The 17,810-nt window shown below is 40.0% G+C and overlaps 1 protein-coding gene across 1 annotated transcript in view; it reads left to right on the forward strand.

The window, feature by feature from the left end:
* Positions 1-17,212, forward strand: part of Sorcs3 (sortilin related VPS10 domain containing receptor 3) — a 604,602-nt gene extending 587,390 nt beyond the window's left edge. The window contains exons 21-27 of the mRNA XM_060390926.1: positions 981-1,104; positions 2,669-2,781; positions 6,753-6,884; positions 8,601-8,700; positions 9,617-9,722; positions 15,287-15,447; positions 16,214-17,212. Coding sequence (XP_060246909.1) covers positions 981-1,104; positions 2,669-2,781; positions 6,753-6,884; positions 8,601-8,700; positions 9,617-9,722; positions 15,287-15,447; positions 16,214-16,278 — 801 coding nt within the window. The 3' untranslated portion in view covers positions 16,279-17,212. The remainder of the gene's footprint in view (positions 1-980; positions 1,105-2,668; positions 2,782-6,752; positions 6,885-8,600; positions 8,701-9,616; positions 9,723-15,286; positions 15,448-16,213) is intronic.
* Positions 17,213-17,810: the final 598 nt, after the last annotated feature.

The raw sequence follows: 17,810 nt of genomic DNA on the forward strand, positions 1-17,810 counted from the left end.
ATGAGAGCTGGTACATATTTATCCCCTTACAGAGCAGTTCTGTCTACACGTCAACAAGCCACATTACTATTCTGCATCTTGTTATTTTTATATACAGAGGAGAGAGGGAGTCTCCCCACCTGTGCTAGAGACTTACCTCTCTTATGTGCCTTAGCTCAGTTTCCAGCTGCCATACCTTACCTTCCAGAGCTCAGGCAGCGTGAGAGGACTTGGGCTTTAAGAAAACCACTGAAAACTGACCCTTCCATCTCAGGATCTGCCTTCTATTCTACAAGCACCTACTTACATTCCAATTCTCCTTTTATCCTTGATAAGTTTGTGTATTTTGCTAAGTTGGGAGGAAGGAAAAAGAAAACTAAATTACAGCCTATTCTATATGCATGTTTGTATATTCTCAAACTAATAAAATGGCAAAAAAATGCTTTGCAAGGGAAAATAGATATAATCAACAAAAATCAATTGTAAGGCCATTGCACTTGTTTTATGTGTGTTTTCTGCTGTAAGCATGACACTGCACTTAAGTGAGGTGATACTGAAGTAAATAACAGGTCACTTGTGTGAAAAGTCCTTGCATCCCAAGGGAGTATGGTATGGAACACAAGCCATACTGAGTAGTGATTGGAAATGATTTCTTGATCCAAGAGCCATCAGGTACAGGCTTCAAAAGCTTGTTTTTTTGTTGTCCAGGAAAAAGAACAAGAACAAGGCTATATGACAACTCAGTTTCACTCAGTTTTCAGGATTAAAATTTTATGAATTTTGAAATTGATTAATATCCTTCCTTGTTCCTGGAAAAATAACCACCGTATAGGGGAACTAAATAAAGCTGTTCTTCTTTTTCAATTTTTATTTTTTAAGTGAAGAGCCATTGGGAGCGATTATGCTACACATATGCATGACACTCTGAGGTTTACAAGAAAATGAAGGAAGTCTGGTACTTCGTGGAAGACTGAGGGGTGTTGCTGTTCTCTTTGTTGCAGCCCGTCATCACCTTGGACAGCAGCATCTCTTTCACATTCCTTGCAGAGGGAACCAACACCATCACTGTCCAGGTAGCAGCTGGGAATGCCCTCATCCAAGACACAAAAGAGATTGCAGTACATGGTAAGCTCTGAAGGTGGTCACATGTTGTTCTCTTCTGCTCATGCAGTGCCCTCTTCCCATCTTAGTGACAACCATAAACTGCTTTAGAATTCACCAGGTTATAGGGAGATGATTGACATCCTTAAACGTACAACTTCACTGGATGGAGGAGTTAAATTAAAAAATAAGCAGATTACAGCTAGACATCTGTTGTCCCTTGTGAAGGTATGCGTCATGTCACACATCAAGATCACAATATGTTTGGGGTACTCATTAGACAAAGACATTTATCACAGTTAAGAAAAGCTAAAATAGAACTATAGAAAGAGCTAGATCTGATGGTCTGCTAAGGTGTCTACAGTGTGTGTGCAGCATTTACTCTCTGAAAAGGGACAAGCGACCTACAAAGCCAGAGGAGTAATGCTTCCCAATGTAGAGAAGTCATATGTTGGGTAATGAGATAACCTATACACAATAAACGTGGTTTTCATATTTTGATTGTTGCCTGTGAAGGCTTTATAAGGAGGCTAAAATCATAAGCTTATGCAGCTTTATTCAGCTATATACATATGATATATGTCATGAAAGTTGAAACAAAACTGCCTGGGAGTAATATATATATATATATATATATATATATATATATATATATATATTAAAAGAAGGGAGGGTCCTATGGAGGGACATGGGAAATGAAAATGTCCTTATGAAGCTCAATACCAAGAACTATTATTGGACAGCAATAAAAATAAATATAAGCTTAAATGAAGGCAGAAAAGGGTTACCACCATGTTCTGAACCCTGAAAAGAGTTCTTAATTACTACATTTATTTTAAATGAAAGTGATGGTCCTATGCTGCCATTTCTCAGATCTCCCAGAAGTTCCCAGACAACCACTATTATTGTAGTTGTCTAGAAAGTTATACAAATTTATGTGAGCCTCTGACAAAGGCATATGTCTACAGCATTGTCCTGGAGTGACTTTTTCCTGCTTCTCTGACAACTGGCCACTGGAGCCCTTTATTAGGACCAGAAGTAAATATTTTTATTGGAGTGCAAATGTTATACTGAAAAGTGGTGCACATAAGAAATGCTAATTTTCATGAATTAGCACCAAGTGGATAAACATGTGTACTCACCAATGCGGTCAAGAAGTCAAGCATTACCATATACCCTTGCGGACAAGGTTTAACCCCCTTTCCTCTTCTGTGAGGCTTTTACAGTATAATCAGCAATGAAACTGAAGGACAAAGATGTGAAAAGCTTCCATTACAGCTAAACCCTGATTGTTATGCTTTGAGTTGGCTTTCAGATCTCCAAGAAGTTCTTTACTTGTCTTCTACTTTATCCAATGTTCGTTACAGGAGTTAGCAACATAAGGAAGAGCACAAATGTACTCTTGGTGGGGAAAATTCCCTTATTTTCAGAAGCCAAAGAAAGACTGAAAATAAGGAAAGGTAGCCAAAGCCTTGGTGGGGGGGGGGAGAGGCTGATTCCTAACACACATGGTTATGGGCCCATGACCTATCAATTCTTTCCCCATCTCTACCTACTACCTTCTCCTGAACATTATGTCTCTTTGCAGAATACTTCCAGTCACAGCTCTTATCATTCTCTCCGAATCTGGATTACCACAATCCTGATATCCCTGAGTGGAGGCAAGACATCGGTAATGTCATCAAGCGAGCTCTGGTTAAAGTAAGTTGGCTATATCTTTGTTTATTTTCAGGCAAAGAAACGAGATGGCAGTGATTGCTTCTCCATATAGAAAAAGAAAGGAAGTACAGGAAAAAACTAGAGAAGAGAAGGAAAGAAATGAGAAATGAAAGATGGAAAGATGAGAATGGAAGGGACACTAGTCTTGTGTTTAAAGATGGAAATTGGCTCAGTGTTTCTCCCAAGTATTTCTGAGACAGGGTCTTGACCACCTTAATGGAAAATGGATAAATTACTTGTTGACTCTACACTAATTTTTCTATTTTTCTACCATTTGCCTATGATTACAGCCTTCTTAAATAGATATTGAAGTTCACTAGACTACAATGTGTGACACTTAGTGGGCTAGGAAGCAGAGCAAGCCATCAGGGAAAGACAGCTATAGATTTAAGCCAAGGTCATATTCTCTCTGGTAAAAAGAAAAAGATTTGTTAATAAGTCTTAGAGCTGCATAGTAGAATACAGTGATGAGTAAAACTGTCAGTTTAAGTGGGGAAGTTTGTGCAATTATTCCTATGGTAGACACATACTCAGCATCTTGAAAAGACTCCCCTATCCTGGGGATTATAAGGTTGACAAAAACATGCAATTCAATAGATACTTCCTGAATTGTTGGAATAGTTCTGGAGGGGATATTTGAATTGTGTTTTAAAAGGTATCTGCCAGATAACACAGGAGAGATGATGCCTTTAAGAAAGAATGAACAGTTCATGTGAAGCCGATTCCTGCAGGAAGAGCTCAATACGTTGCAGAAATGACATAAAGTTTGATGTGGTCAATTTATACCTGAGAGAAGAACAAAGTGATCAATGATTGACTAAAATGATTAAGTCAGAATATGAAAAGCTAAGTTGTAGGCATCAGAGGATATGAAAAGTATGGTGTTTTCTTTAAGAAAATGCTGTCAATAGATATATTTTTCAAGTACCTATTATGTTGGTGATGTGAAATAAAGGTCACTGGGATAGGAAGGGCAGAGTGTGGGGATGATTTCAACACAGATACAAAAGTTTTGTAGACCAGGAACAATAAAATTACATAGAAACAGGAATTAAATTCTCATTAAGACAATGAACAATAAAATAATAGAAAATCGGTGAGAAGGAAAGAAACGCTTTTCAATTCAAATAATTGACAGGAGGTATCCTTGCCATTAACTACTTAGGGATTATGTAGAAAAAATGTTCTTGGGGAAAAGTAAAGGGATTTGATGTTTTGCTGTGAGTTTGGAGGACATGAGAAATGACTGCATGAACATGAGCAGTTGGGAATGTGGCTCTGACAGCTAGATGGAGACATCAGAGCCAATGTTATGTGGCTCTTGAGTCTTGCTTGGGAGGAAGGTAGGAGCAGGGGATCAAGATTACTAATATGTCTCAGAGCAGAGGGGGAAAAAATCAAATGAAAGATATGGAGAAGAGAATAATGAAAAGGAAGCAGAAGGAGTAAGTGAGGAGGACAAAGAAAAGATTTCCATAGGTGTTATCTCAAGGGAGCTTTGGACTTTTTAATAAAGAAATTATTCATAGAAAGAGATAGGAATAGGACAGCTGTGTTGTGCTTCTCTGTTTTGCTTGGGCTACCATAGAATACATGACTTCTAAATGACAAAAATTTATCTCTCGAATTTCTACATTCTGGAAAGTTGAAGATAAAGGCATTGATAAGAGCATGAGTCATAGATGATGCTTTCTCACTTGTGTTCATATGGTGAGAAGAGGGCAAGGTGGCTCTTTCAGAGTACTTCAATGAAGGTAGTGACCTCACTCAAACTTAAGTGGCAATCTCAGGCTACTTTAATAAGGGCATTGGCCTCACTCATGAGTGTTCTACCCTCATTTCAGATACCTTCCTCAAACCCTTCCTTCTTGTACCAGCCCATTGGTACAAGAGGCTTAAAGAAAAGTTGTGGGGGGAGCACAGCACTTAGATCATCGCCTATGTACTTATCACATCCAGGATGGGGTCATGTTTCATGTGCTTACAGTTTATTAAACACTTAACAGCTTTTGAAGGAATCTTTTGGAGACTGCACGTCAGTTAGTGCCTCGGCCTTAAATCTACAAGGGGTCAGATAGGCACATGCCCGTTTGGATGACACTAAGTGAATGCAGATATTCAGCTTCAGGGTCCCATTATGATCCGTGAATGACTCTTCCTGAGTCACTATTCTTGCACCAAGGATCACAGTAGCCAATGTGATGGGTTCACCCCTTTGCTCCTTTGGGTAATCCTCAGCACTTTGCACTGTTCTTCTTCGGGCTCTGATATTTGCTACCTCTACCTGAAGAGGAGACAGTCTGCCTGCTCTGTGCAGTAGGATTCTGAGAGTTCCAGACACGTGGTGGTCATGCCTCCCTGCAGGATACTGAGACATCTGGCAAACTGCAAGACGGTGTGTTTGTGGTTGGTAGATTTCTTAGACTCGATTGCTGTTTCTGCCTTTCTTCCTGGCTCTCTTTTGTTTCTTTATAACATCCCTGAGATTTCATTAAGCCTATCATTAAGTGTAGTTCTACATAGGAATCAGAGCTGAGCAAATAGGAAACAATGCACCCTTCTGCCACTATTCAATTTGGCAAGCATTCATTGGTTTGTTGAGTTGCTACCATGCCAAGAAACTGGAATAGTGAAGTATCCTCACAAATGCCTGGGGAAGCACAGAGCCAGAACCTGTCAGAAGAAGACTACAACTGAGAGATGCAACTGTGGAAAACAGTGGACATGATCCTGTGTCCCTGCAGTGTGGTGACCATGGTGATTTCAGTGACCTGGAGGAGATTGCAGGCAGCTGGTCCATGAAACTCCCGGGAGAGGTGGTATTTCCTCTGTCAGATTTATATTGAGAGAACAGGCAGTGTTCTGAATAAAAGACCATCAATACACACAGGAAAGAGTAATCCACGGGAAAATTCAGCTCACTCTCACCCAGTTTTTCAGTCAGAAGTTTGACTCTTTTAAGTTTTTAATCACAGAATTCAATAAAACCATGAACTTGAGAATAGAAAAAAAATCACTCATAATCTCATCTTAACACTTAACATTTTAATTTCTATATACATTTATATTTCATAAAGTTGTAAACAAAGCACTGTATAAAATAGATGAGTATGCAGCCATCCCAAGTGTCTGTGTAACCTTACAGTGATCAACATCACCTTCAACCCACAATAATGCTCTTCCATGTGGTTAGAACACTATTTTCTGAATGTTTAAGCCTTCCATTTATTTATTATTCTAGAGAACATTGTGTTTCTTCCTATGTATGTTTTTTCATACAGTTTGAATCATTTCCTCAGGACTAAACATGTTGCAGTTGCTGACTGAAGAATATAAATATTTTTATAGCCTGAAAGAGATTATTTTGGAAAGTGAATTGATGATGGGTATCAGTTCCTTTTTATGTTGCCAGTGTCAGTATGTGGCTGTCTTTCCACTGCAGCCACACCAGTAATCCTATTAAACATAGAACAACCCCCACACACACCCCAACTGGAGAAAGCAAGTGCTCTTCTGCTGTTATTTTGAATTTGCTTCTCCCTGTTTGTTTATAACCACTCACACCTCATTTGGAGCTAGTATAGTCAAGTTTGCCTCAAGTTTGAGCTACTGCTCTAGTTCTCCCAGTGCAAAAAAGAAAAACAATGTAGAAAATACGAGAGGAACTTTACTTTTGCAAATGCTCCCAGAAAATACCATTTCAGAAATCATTTGGAACATTCACAGAGTTTCAGTAAAAATGTAAATGAGAGAAGCCAGTGATTCGTTACCTGGCAGCTCTAGAGGGAAATGGGAAAGAAGTCTGGGTGCACACTGCTGTCTGAGAATGAAATGCTATGTGCTTACAAGCTCATATACAGGCCTTATGGCTGAGGATAACACTCTGCTCCTCGCAATTTGTCTATGAAAGGCTGGCCCCTGAACCCTCATCCTTGGCTCTAACTGTTTTGCAGGTGACCAGTGTCCCAGAAGACCAGATCCTCGTGGCCGTGTTCCCAGGTCTCCCCACTTCAGCGGAGCTTTTTATCCTCCCACCTAAGAACCTGACAGAGAGGAGGAAAGGCCACGAAGGGGATCTAGAACAAGTACGTGAAGGATTCTTGGATGGGACACCTCCAACCATACAAGACTCTTAACTAACACAAAGTTGTCTCTAGCCAAACAGGGACCAAAGCCTACCAGTGAGCCCGTGGCTCTCCCCCCAACAACCAGGATCCTGAACAATTGTCAAGCCTATGTGGAATAAGCAAGGACAGAATGTTGTCTCCAGCCTCACTCATCGCAGTGGTGGCATCCTGGAACGTTGCTCGTGGGTTCCCACAATGGCTCCTTAGTAGCAAGGAAACAGAGAAGGGGAAGGAAGGAGGGGGGGCAGGTAAAAGAGACAGCCATAATAAACACAGACCGAGGCAGAGACAAGCAGGGGTATGCATGCTGGGGTTTCCCTGTCTGTTTATGGGAATAAGGATGTCTTGTATTTAAACTGCATGGGCCCCAGAGATGCTGGTAAGTTTAACTACTATATCTGAGGAGAAAGAAAACTGCTTTTAGATACATTTCTTTGGCTAGAGATAGATTGCCTCATTTTGCTTTGACAAAAGGATCAGTATTTCCAAAGTGGGTTATGACTGACTGTCATTATCAGTGGGATACATGGTTCCTGTGATCTGCACATAGTTCTGAAAGCAATTAGGGCACTAGTCTGCTGTTTTTCCCTATCGCTTTTGCTTCCATGGGGCTATTGGTGGCTGTAAACTATGTCACCCTCTTCCACCCTCTCCCGTGTTACCAGGATGCTGAGTCAGGAAAAGTGAAAATATGAAGAGACAGCGCTGCTGAAAGGCTGTGTGATTTAAATGTAATTGTTCCTATGTGGAGCAAGCATTGCACAGACCCTCTGCATCCTTCTGGTTCTCACCTGGCATTGGATGACACCTGACTCTATGTCCATCCATGTTGCTCAGACAAAGGAAATGCTGTTTTCTTTTCCTATGGACTGAAGGGAGTCTTTGAGTCATAGATATGCATGTTAAAGTCATCCAAAAATAAACCCATTTTCTTGGTGCACATATCACTTTTCTAAAACTTCATTATTCTGCAATAGCACATAGCAAAGACGCATTTGGAAGATATGCTGTCCATCCATTTATATAAATAGGTAATTACAGTGATGAATAGCAGCTGTGATATTAAGGTGTGTACAGCCAGATAAGAGTTGGAGACAACAGTCTGTGAGCCTCAGCTTTCATGTGGGAATTACAGAGTGATAAAAACGATGTTATGTGTTCAGAGACTTGCTGGGGAAAAGTAAAGAGGAAAAATTATGCCATAAAAGGAGGCAGCCTCTACTTTGATGTGTGCCTCCCATTGTCTCTGGAATGGAATATGCAAAGGATTGGGCTGGGGCTCTGCATGTTCTTTAATCTCTACAGGTTTCTCTGTACCCAGTGTGTTACCTGATCAGATTAAAGAACTAATGATGAGTTGACATCCTTTCATTGAACCCACAGCACCCTTGGGTTATAAAGGCAGGGATGAAAGAGCTCTAAGCTAGAAGTTGAATGAAATGCTATGTCTGTTAGAGCTCTCATTCATGGGGAGCTTTGGAAAGCGGATCTTTCTTTTTTGACAGACCTCTTTCTGTCTCTTCACTTCTGGGTTTTACACAGCTCTGTAGGATGTGAGAACCAAGTTGATGAAGATGAATGAACTTGGTTATTTTTTTTTTTGACAGTTGCCTCATGAGGGAACACTATCACTTGCCATGTCTGTCGGTAAACCCTCTCTCTCTTGTTTTACAGATTGTAGAGACATTATTTAATGCGCTTAACCAAAACTTGGTACAGTTTGAACTGAAGCCAGGTGTCCAGGTCATTGTATATGTCACACAACTGACATTAGGTGAGTACTTGCTGAGAGCCTGGCAACTGAGGATGGATGAGCTATTGTTCGGGGCAGAAAAGGGAAGGGATAATTTCTGAAACCTTTCCCATAGATGATGCAATACTTAAGCCTGTACTTGTGATAATGGCTGAGAAAATCTAGTCCTGTGTTTCTGAGGCTGTCTTGGAAGGTACTACAAGAAAACTTTCTTACAAGTGACTTTGTCATCAAATCCTGAATAAATAATATTTGGAGAAAATATTCTTTTTTTTCCTTGACTTTATATTTGAAATGGTTGGGTTTTATGAATAATAGTTGGGTTCTTCAAAGGCCTTTTATTTTCTGACTTTTTGTTAGAAACTTTAATATGCTATTCCATTTATGGTATATGAGTCCATGTGGAAAGAGGGACCAGTTAGCTGTTGCTGGGTGCCTTATGAAAGGAAGAAAGATGGAATGTCCCAATGGAAATTGATGTGTAGCTCTGAGAGCCTAGTTGATCGGTAGGTCTTACTGATCTTAGAATTCTGTGGTAAAGAGTTCCTAAAACTCACCACCTGGTGGACTTGTACCACAAGAATGTGGTAGAGGGAGAGTAAAAGATTTCAATGTTGTGTTCGTGGTAAATCCAAAGTTGTCAACATGCTGCCACATTCTTAAGAAGACTAAGGAGACATATAATTCAAGACTTTTACTCCCTCAGATAGTCAGTTTACACTCAGTTTAGACTCCAACCAGCAAATGTTCCCAGCATAACAAAGAAACCTATATCTCCTTGATGGTTACTGAAGCAAAGCTTCTTGTGGTAGTGGTGCCCAGGTGTCGATCCAAGCACTTGGAGTTTGAGGATCAGGGTTGACAGTCAGCCTGTGTTCTCCAAATGTCCAGCCTCAGCTCCAGCTTCACAATGAGCGCATCTTTTCTTTTCTCTTAGCTCCCCTGGTGGACTCCAGCGCTGGGCACAGCAGCTCTGCCATGCTTATGCTCTTGTCAGTGGTATTTGTTGGCTTGGCTGTGTTTTTGATCTACAAGTTTAAGAGGTATGTGCTATCCTCAGTGGAATTGTATCTCCAAGCTAGGCTCATTGCCGTTGACACTTCCTGTGACCAGTGTTCCTCAGCTCTATCAACAATGCACCCTCCATTTTTTTTTCGAAGCTCTCCTTGTCACTGGAGAAAAATCAGGAGTGGCTGAGGGTCAGGGAGTGAATGTTTGTAGAATCAGACCTAGGATTAGTTATACTAGCATGTATGTATACATATGTTTCTTTATCCCATTTTGTAGCTATGCAGTATCTCTGTGTAAATTTGCATGCTGGGTGATGAGCATATAGTGTAGAGCTCATGGCGCCAAGTTTGCTTCTCACAACCACATAAGCAAGACATAGTAGCACATGACTAATCCCAGCACTTGAAAGGTGGAGGCACGAAGAGCAGAAGTTTGAGATCATCCTAGCTAAGAGTTTGAGGTCAGGGCTGGGCTACATGACACCATGATTCATATAAAAAAGCAGAGAAAGAAGAAGGTTGCACATAATGTATTGCTCCTGTTTTCTTCTTTTACTGTTTCTACAAAAACAATTTTCAGGCTAAGAAACTCCACACGTATTGAGAAATTATGTTTGAAGGCCCTGTGAATGGTGATGTAACAGGATATTAGCAAAAAGAAAGAAGTTGAAAGGAACAGTTATGCACTAGTATTCAAATTATGTGAACCTCCAAAAAGGTTTCCTGACTCAGATTATAAACACTGAAATGAGATGGTTTTGGTTTCACTTCTGGCACTTAGACCCCGAGTAACTGTTTTTATATCTCCAAACCTTTGTTTCCTTATTTGTAAGATGTAAAAAGCAACAACATCTTATGGTTTGGGTGTGTGAATTAAACGTATCAACAGCTATAACTAGCATATGTTAACTAGTTAACTAGCCAAGAAAACTGAGGTATCACCATAACAAAGATCCAGAGACTGTGTGTTCCAGTGATGCCTATGGGCCATAAACTGACAGGTAATATAATAGACTCTCAAAAATTATGATTAAGGGACATACTTTTTGGGATGCCTGGGAAAAATAAAATAACACTACTAATTGTGCGAGTGTTTAAAGCGTATCTTGGTCTGGGAGTGTTTCCAGGCCCAGAAGACAATCTTTGTGGATTGCACAGGGGGTAATGGTGGGTGGTTTTACTCTTCTCTCCATTTTTTTCTCTAGTTGATATTTCAATTGCTTGAAACATCTTTTTTATTCTGTATAAAGCTTATTGTTAACCACAAGGGTGAGAATTTCTCAACTCTCTCTCAGGCTCACTGGAAAGGCAGGTTGGGTTTACTTTGTTAGTGGATTTACAAACCTGACTGTGAATTCATGTGCTTTTGTTTCAAGGTGGGTCAACTCATCTGCTCCTGTTTGCTTTTAATACGGGAAAAGCTCTTAGAGTATAATTAAAGAGAAAATGTTTAATAAGGAAAGAAAACACCATTTTATGGATGTACTTAAATTATATTCAAAAAAGAATATTAGTCCTCCAAAGATTTGTTTGTGAGAATTTTTGGGTTGTAAGGAATGTACAGATCTGGAGCAGGGGGTGAATATCAATGGGACAAAATGTATCCTGTCTTGTCCTAGAATTCAGTTCCACAGTGCATGGAGGTGAGGGTGAATAGAAATCTTGCAAGAAGAAATTTTGTTTGTCAAACATCTCTAAATTAAAGCAAGATAACTTGTAGATTAGAACTTTTCTCTAGTTGTATAAAAGTTCCTAAACTCCCCAGACACCCAGCTTTCCTGTAACAACTCTAACTTGTAGACTTTCATATATGAGTCCACCTATATAATGACATCTCAAAGTTACTCTGCTTTGTATTTCTCTGTTATCAGCTAGAACTTCCTGCCTCTGACAGTGGATTAGTTCCAGTCATACTGGATAAACAGCATTAAGCTAAAATGTAACTTTTGCTCTCCTAGCCCACATTTCTTAATGTTTTTCTCCCAGTGCTCCAGGCCTGTGGTTGATACTCTGCTGATTTTTCTTTGATTTCTCTGAACTTTTCTTTTCTCCCCATCTTGTAGCATCCCAATGGTGGCTTTGCAGGGCATGACCAGCTAGCAAACAAGTAAAGGTCAGGCTCTGCTTCCTGGATCTCCTCCTCTCCTCTGCCTTATTTATTGCCATCCAATAGAGTTCTCTGTAATTATAGGCATGCATCATAATCTGTATTGAAATGGCAGCCCCTAGTATGACAGAGGAACTCAGTTTTTAGTTTTGACTTTAATGAAAATACAAATAGTTACACCTGGCTAGAGAGCACTGGTAAACAGCTCAGACAAGGTAATGGGACAGTTTCATTTTTATTTCTGGAATATTGGCTATGCTGTTTATACAAGCCAAATTTTCTCTTTATGGCTACCAGCACAAACTAACTTAAATGTTGATTTATTAAACAAATACATATTGAGTGTGTTCTGTGTTCTATGTATCAAAAAACCACCCAACAATGTTAAAAAAGGAGAGTGAAGTAGGATCCTCAAACATCCTTCAAGTAAATATCACCTTGCCTCTCACATCCCATCTGCCTCATAGATAATGAATGTTATTTCTGGACACCTTAACAATATAGTTAAAAATCATTTTTACTTTCTGAAAAATCTCTAACAAGACCTGATATCTGTCATTGTATATGTTTTTCTCTGGTTATTCAAGAAAATGTTAGAGCCCTTACATTTCTTTCTACTTTTTTTTTTTTAATAGGTCTTTCATTATAGTTCAAAGTCTGCTTTCCTCATAGCTAGATCAAATGAATATAAATGGTACCAGGATTTTGTTTGTTTGCCTGCTTTTTTAGGATACTTGGGCATCCCCATCTTATTCCTCCTACTTAAACCTATATGGATATATGTCCCACGAAACATCCCGTGGTCTCTTTATGGAAACAGAGTGCGGATTTGACTGACATCTTTAAAAGTTCCACATGTGGATGTGTTAAGCAATGAAAATCATCTTGACAGCTTTTTATAATGTTGCAAATTATGATGTCAAAGTTAGTCCCTTCCAGTAATCTATTAAAGATGAAAACATGTATATTTTCAGGGATTGAAATAAAGTGAGCAGTCATTGTAAGGCCTAATGAGTGTAAACATTCACAGGTGCCTTTTGCTAAGCAGAAAGGTAGATACCAGATTCTAACAACTCTGAAGTATGCATGTCTGTATGATCAGGTATGGTTTGACTGTCCAGACCTAGTGAATAGTAATATTACAGTTGAACTTAACATTCATAAGTGATTTTAGTTTTCTGATTAGAGGCTATCTATATCTGTATTTAGTTAAAAATTAAAGTTATAGGTCAACTAAGTATATCTATATTATCTATCTGTCTATCTATCTATCTATCTATCTATCTATCTATCTATCTATCATCTTTCTGCCTATCTGTCCATCTATCATGTCCTCTCTCACCTATCTATTATCTATCACTCAACTATCATCTACCTATCAACTATTTATCTACCAGTATATCATCTATCTATCTATCTATCTATCTATCTATCTATCTATCTATCTAATTTTTCTCTCTTCATTTTCTTTTTTCCCTTTATACCAGTCTTGCATCAAAAATATTATTTAGCTGAGGATGACCTTGAACTGATTGTCATGCAAGTATCTCCCAAGTGCTTAAATTACAGACCTTATAGCCACTTTATGTGATGCTGGAGAATGAACCCAGAGCTTCTTGAATGCTGCACTTCTTGAAGCACTTCCAGCCACTGAGGTGATACTACAACCCCTGAGTTTTCAATTCTGTACATTCATAAAGGGTACAGGATTTTGCCTCATAGATATCTCATATTTTAAAGGTATCATAAAGTGGGTTGCACTGATAGACTAGTACAAAGGTAGCCCAGTCCAGAACACCAGACCACACAGGCCAATGGGAAACAAGAGGGCATAACTTTCATGTATGGAAAGAAAACAAAATCATGAGAATGATCATAGAGGAAAGGTAGAGACAAGTTTGTGTTTAAAACTTACTTTCAGAGTTTTCTTTGAGCTATCCTGGCAAACTTTATTAACTATCACCACCTTTGGCCTCCTTTGGGGTTGGAATAGAATGAAGAAGATAAAAGTGTGAAAATCCTGTTGATTGAAACTAGGGCAAGAGAGAGATGGACCTTTAGGAATGTATTTGAGTATGCTGGGTTAGAGTAGACATTAGAAGACATTTACTGGCTTTCTGACATTGTAAAACTTAGTTCAACATCCCCACAATTCAATGAGGTAAGAAATACATAAAAATTCAGTCTCTGTATTGAAAACCATTCTAGCAGAATAGATAGAGCACAGGCTTTGGATATCTTATTCATTCATTTAGTACATGCCTAAGATATGGAACTTTGTTCTAATGGCATATCTATGAACATAGCACACTTAGACCTTGCCTGTATAAAGCTTTTAACCTAGTGAGAATAACAGAAAAACGAGTCAGTAAACATCAACTACTATATCTTACCGGCTTATATCTTACCAGCTTTATAGACCTGGTCTTAAAAGACACATTTAACAAGAGAAATGAGGGATCAGAGGAGCCTCAGAAATGATGCTTAAGCCAAATTCTGAAGGACACAGATAAAACATCACTATGAAAACCATATGTGCCTTATACAGACAGGGGGAAATGTTGGCTCAATATCAAGTCACTAGGGAAAAAGGCTTTTCTTTAGATTCTCACAGATGAGTGTTTGGATTATAGGCACCCAGTGGCACTGGTATTGGCCTCTCCTGAGAACTTGGCAGAACAAAGATCCCAAATCCATCCAGTTTGGATCTATGAAGTCACAGTTCACATTTTGCTGAGACCATGGTTGAACATTGTCAACATATGCATATAGGGAGCGCTGGATTCCAATTGTGGAGAGGAGCCTCCCAAGACTGACAGAGAGTGGGGTAGATCATGGAAGTGGAATGGAGGGAAAAGTCAGTTGCAGTAAGATTTCAGTCTGAACTTTCCTTCTCCCATTCTTAACCTGGCTGTCCCATGTCTCCACACTACTCCTTTTATGACTTCCATAGGAAGTTATTTGGTCTCTTTTAATCCTTCCCTTAACACATTCTCAATCCTAAAATGAAGCTACTGTTATTACCATTAAGCAGAGATGGAAACTATCAAAATATATCATATATTTGACCCATGTTTGTTGCTCTAAAAGTATAACAATGAGTGTGTTATTTTGGGCTGTTATAAAATAGGGCAAGAGGAATTAATTGCATGCATGCCAACTTAGGGAAAGATGTCACTGTACTCTGTGCAATCTCAGAGTCCAGCTACTTAAAGAATGTAATAACAGGCAAATGTTTTCAGATTTTACTGAGTAACTTATCAACACCATTGCTTTCTGTTAGAGGAAGTTCTGTGGGTAACATCTCACCTGGACGTCTTGGTCTCTGACTAGCCTTGCACCCTTGGCCTCAGTATCTTGTGTGACCTGGCCTTTCTCCTGACACTGGCTTTTCCTATTAATAACTCTGTCTCCCCTCGTCTGCCAGGACTTCTTGCTCACATCAGCATGCCCTTTTAGCTCACTATGATTTTGTCCCTACCTCATGTAGGAAAATCCCCTGGATTAATATCTATGCTCAGGTCCAACATGATAAGGAGCAGGAGATGATTGGGTCAGTGAGCCAAAGTGAAAACGCCCCCAAAATTACACTCAGTGACTTCACCGAGCCTGAGGAGCTGCTGGACAAAGAGCTGGACACGCGGGTCATAGGTACGTGTGCCTGTGCCACCATGCTCAGAGGCCTCTGTCCTCTCAATATTCTGTCATTAGCCGGCATTGTGTGTGACTGCAAGTCTTGGGAAAGTAACTGGCTACAGTGACACAATCTTCTTTTAAAATTCATTTGCCACCTCTAGCCAAATGAAATTGACAGACTATATATATATATATTTTCCATTAGAATTTAATAAAGATTGGAAACATGGATGTCCCAGTGGAGGGGGAAGTCAATTATCCATTGCTATTGGGCTTTTTTTTAAGCCTATAAACCTGAAGTACAAGTTTTTCACAACACTAGCATGAATGCAGAGCGTGGAATGGACTACCTTTTTCCCTTGACCAATCTGTGAGCTGTTTGAGTGCTCAGCACCACACATTCCTCCACTGTAAGTTGGGAATAGTTACACCAGGATTCTGTTTATCATACACTGACGGGAAATCTGTTTGAAATTGTTCTGCTCGTTGAAGAATGTGATGAATTAGTACAGCACCCGCTCCATAGTGTCTGCTACATGCCAGCTATTGCAGCAACGATCAGTACAATATAAGATGACTATCAGTCTATCGGTCCTGCCTACCTGCCATTATAGGAGGTGGATGAGAAGCTTGCAGACTGGTAGAAATATCCAGATGCCCTGCTTGATTAAAACATATTGTAACCTGTTCCAGGCCGGTCGTTACTTGGCAGTCAATGAAAAGACTCGCCACCCTCGTAGAGCTCACCTCTGTTTCCTCTCTGTGTCTCTTCTCTCTGCAGGAAGCATCGCCACCATCGCAAACAGTGAGAGCACAAAGGAAATCCCCAACTGTACTAGTGTGTAACCAAGAAGCCACGTGGGCAACCACCTTCCTGACTTTTTATTTTTGATGACTATTATTACTATTATTATGGAAAAATGAAAATGTCTTTTTTACCTTTTGTTTACCAAGGGTCCCTTCACAAATCAGAGGCAGATGCTTAGCTTTTGGAGGAAAAAAAAAAAAGGCTTTCTTAGTTGACCATAATGGTATGAAGGAATGTGTGGTTTTACTTGTGTTAAGAGAGCATCTTCCCACAGGCTCCTTGCTTTCCTCTGCTTCCAGGAGAGCAAACTCCTTCTTGTGTCCTTCTGTCTTTTTTTTTTGAGTTGGGTTTTGTTGACTTCCTCCTTGTCACGCTCCGCAACACATACACATACAACCCAGACCATTCCCCAGTTCAATTGCAGGATGTAGGTTGAGGGGGAGTGGACGTAGCTGCCAAAGGCACGCACACCTTTCCAAAAGGCCCTGCCTCGTGCATGCCGAAACCGAGGCTACAGATGGCGTATTGTATATAACTACAATGTAAATAGCTTTTTATTTCCTAAGAAATAATTTAATGTTTAGTAAAAAAGAAAACAGAAAAAAAAGAAAGATGTGTGTGTTGGCTTCTGCACTCGCCTTCAGAGCTGACCGCCCCCCAGCCTGATTGATGTGTTGGATTCTGGATGCTCTCCAGCTGTCTGTCACACTCAACTCTCGAGTCTCTGTCCACACCATAGCTGGTTTATGCTTATGTATCTACAGGGGGTGGGGAGGGCTTCTTTGGGGCAATTGACAAAGGAAAGACTTCAGTGGCATCCAAGAACACGGAGGTTGTTTTTCTTCCTGATATAACATGGAAGAAGTAGAGGCTTCAGACTAAAACGCAGTTGGGAGATAAGCCTTTCTCCCAGAAAGGAAAGTAAAAAGGTATTTCTCAGCCTGAAAAAGCAGTCCTACGTAAAGCAAAGCAGCAAGGAATCTAAAGACACCGGTGCTGATTTCTAATTGGATTCCATGGATATGTGCATTGCTCGTGGTGAGCTCCACAGCTGTTCTGAGCTCAGAACGGTCCCTGGGCATTCTATGAAGTCCAGTGAACATCTATTTCCATGACGAGAGGCAGAGGGATGGAAGCAAGGTGACGCTTGTGGAACCCCGACTGTGCAAACCCTGCGGGCCAAACAGAGGTCTAGTCTTTAATGATGTTAGCCAGAATGATTTTTAGCAAAGCTGCGCTATTTGCTTGTCAGAGATACACAACTTCCTTAAAGTCAGACGTCTGCCTTCAGTTTCCTTAAGGTAGTTCTCTTGCCTCTGGGGTGATTGGTTTCAAAGCCTGTATTTGCTTTCCCAGCACCTCAGCCCCTCCACGTGTTTAACATGCCAATTCTTTTCAGTAGGATCACTTTACACCATGCTGTAAGCATCGTTTTCATTTTCAGGCTCTGCCTGGGCACACTTGTTTCAAAGAATGATATACTGTGTATATATATATATATATATATGGGAGGAAAGGCCACATTTTGTACCTGTTAACTTTCATGGGATGCTGTTCATATTCTTCTTTG

Source organism: Meriones unguiculatus, chromosome 1 (assembly GCF_030254825.1).
Source record: "Meriones unguiculatus strain TT.TT164.6M chromosome 1, Bangor_MerUng_6.1, whole genome shotgun sequence".
NCBI classification, from domain to species: domain Eukaryota; kingdom Metazoa; phylum Chordata; class Mammalia; order Rodentia; family Muridae; genus Meriones; species Meriones unguiculatus.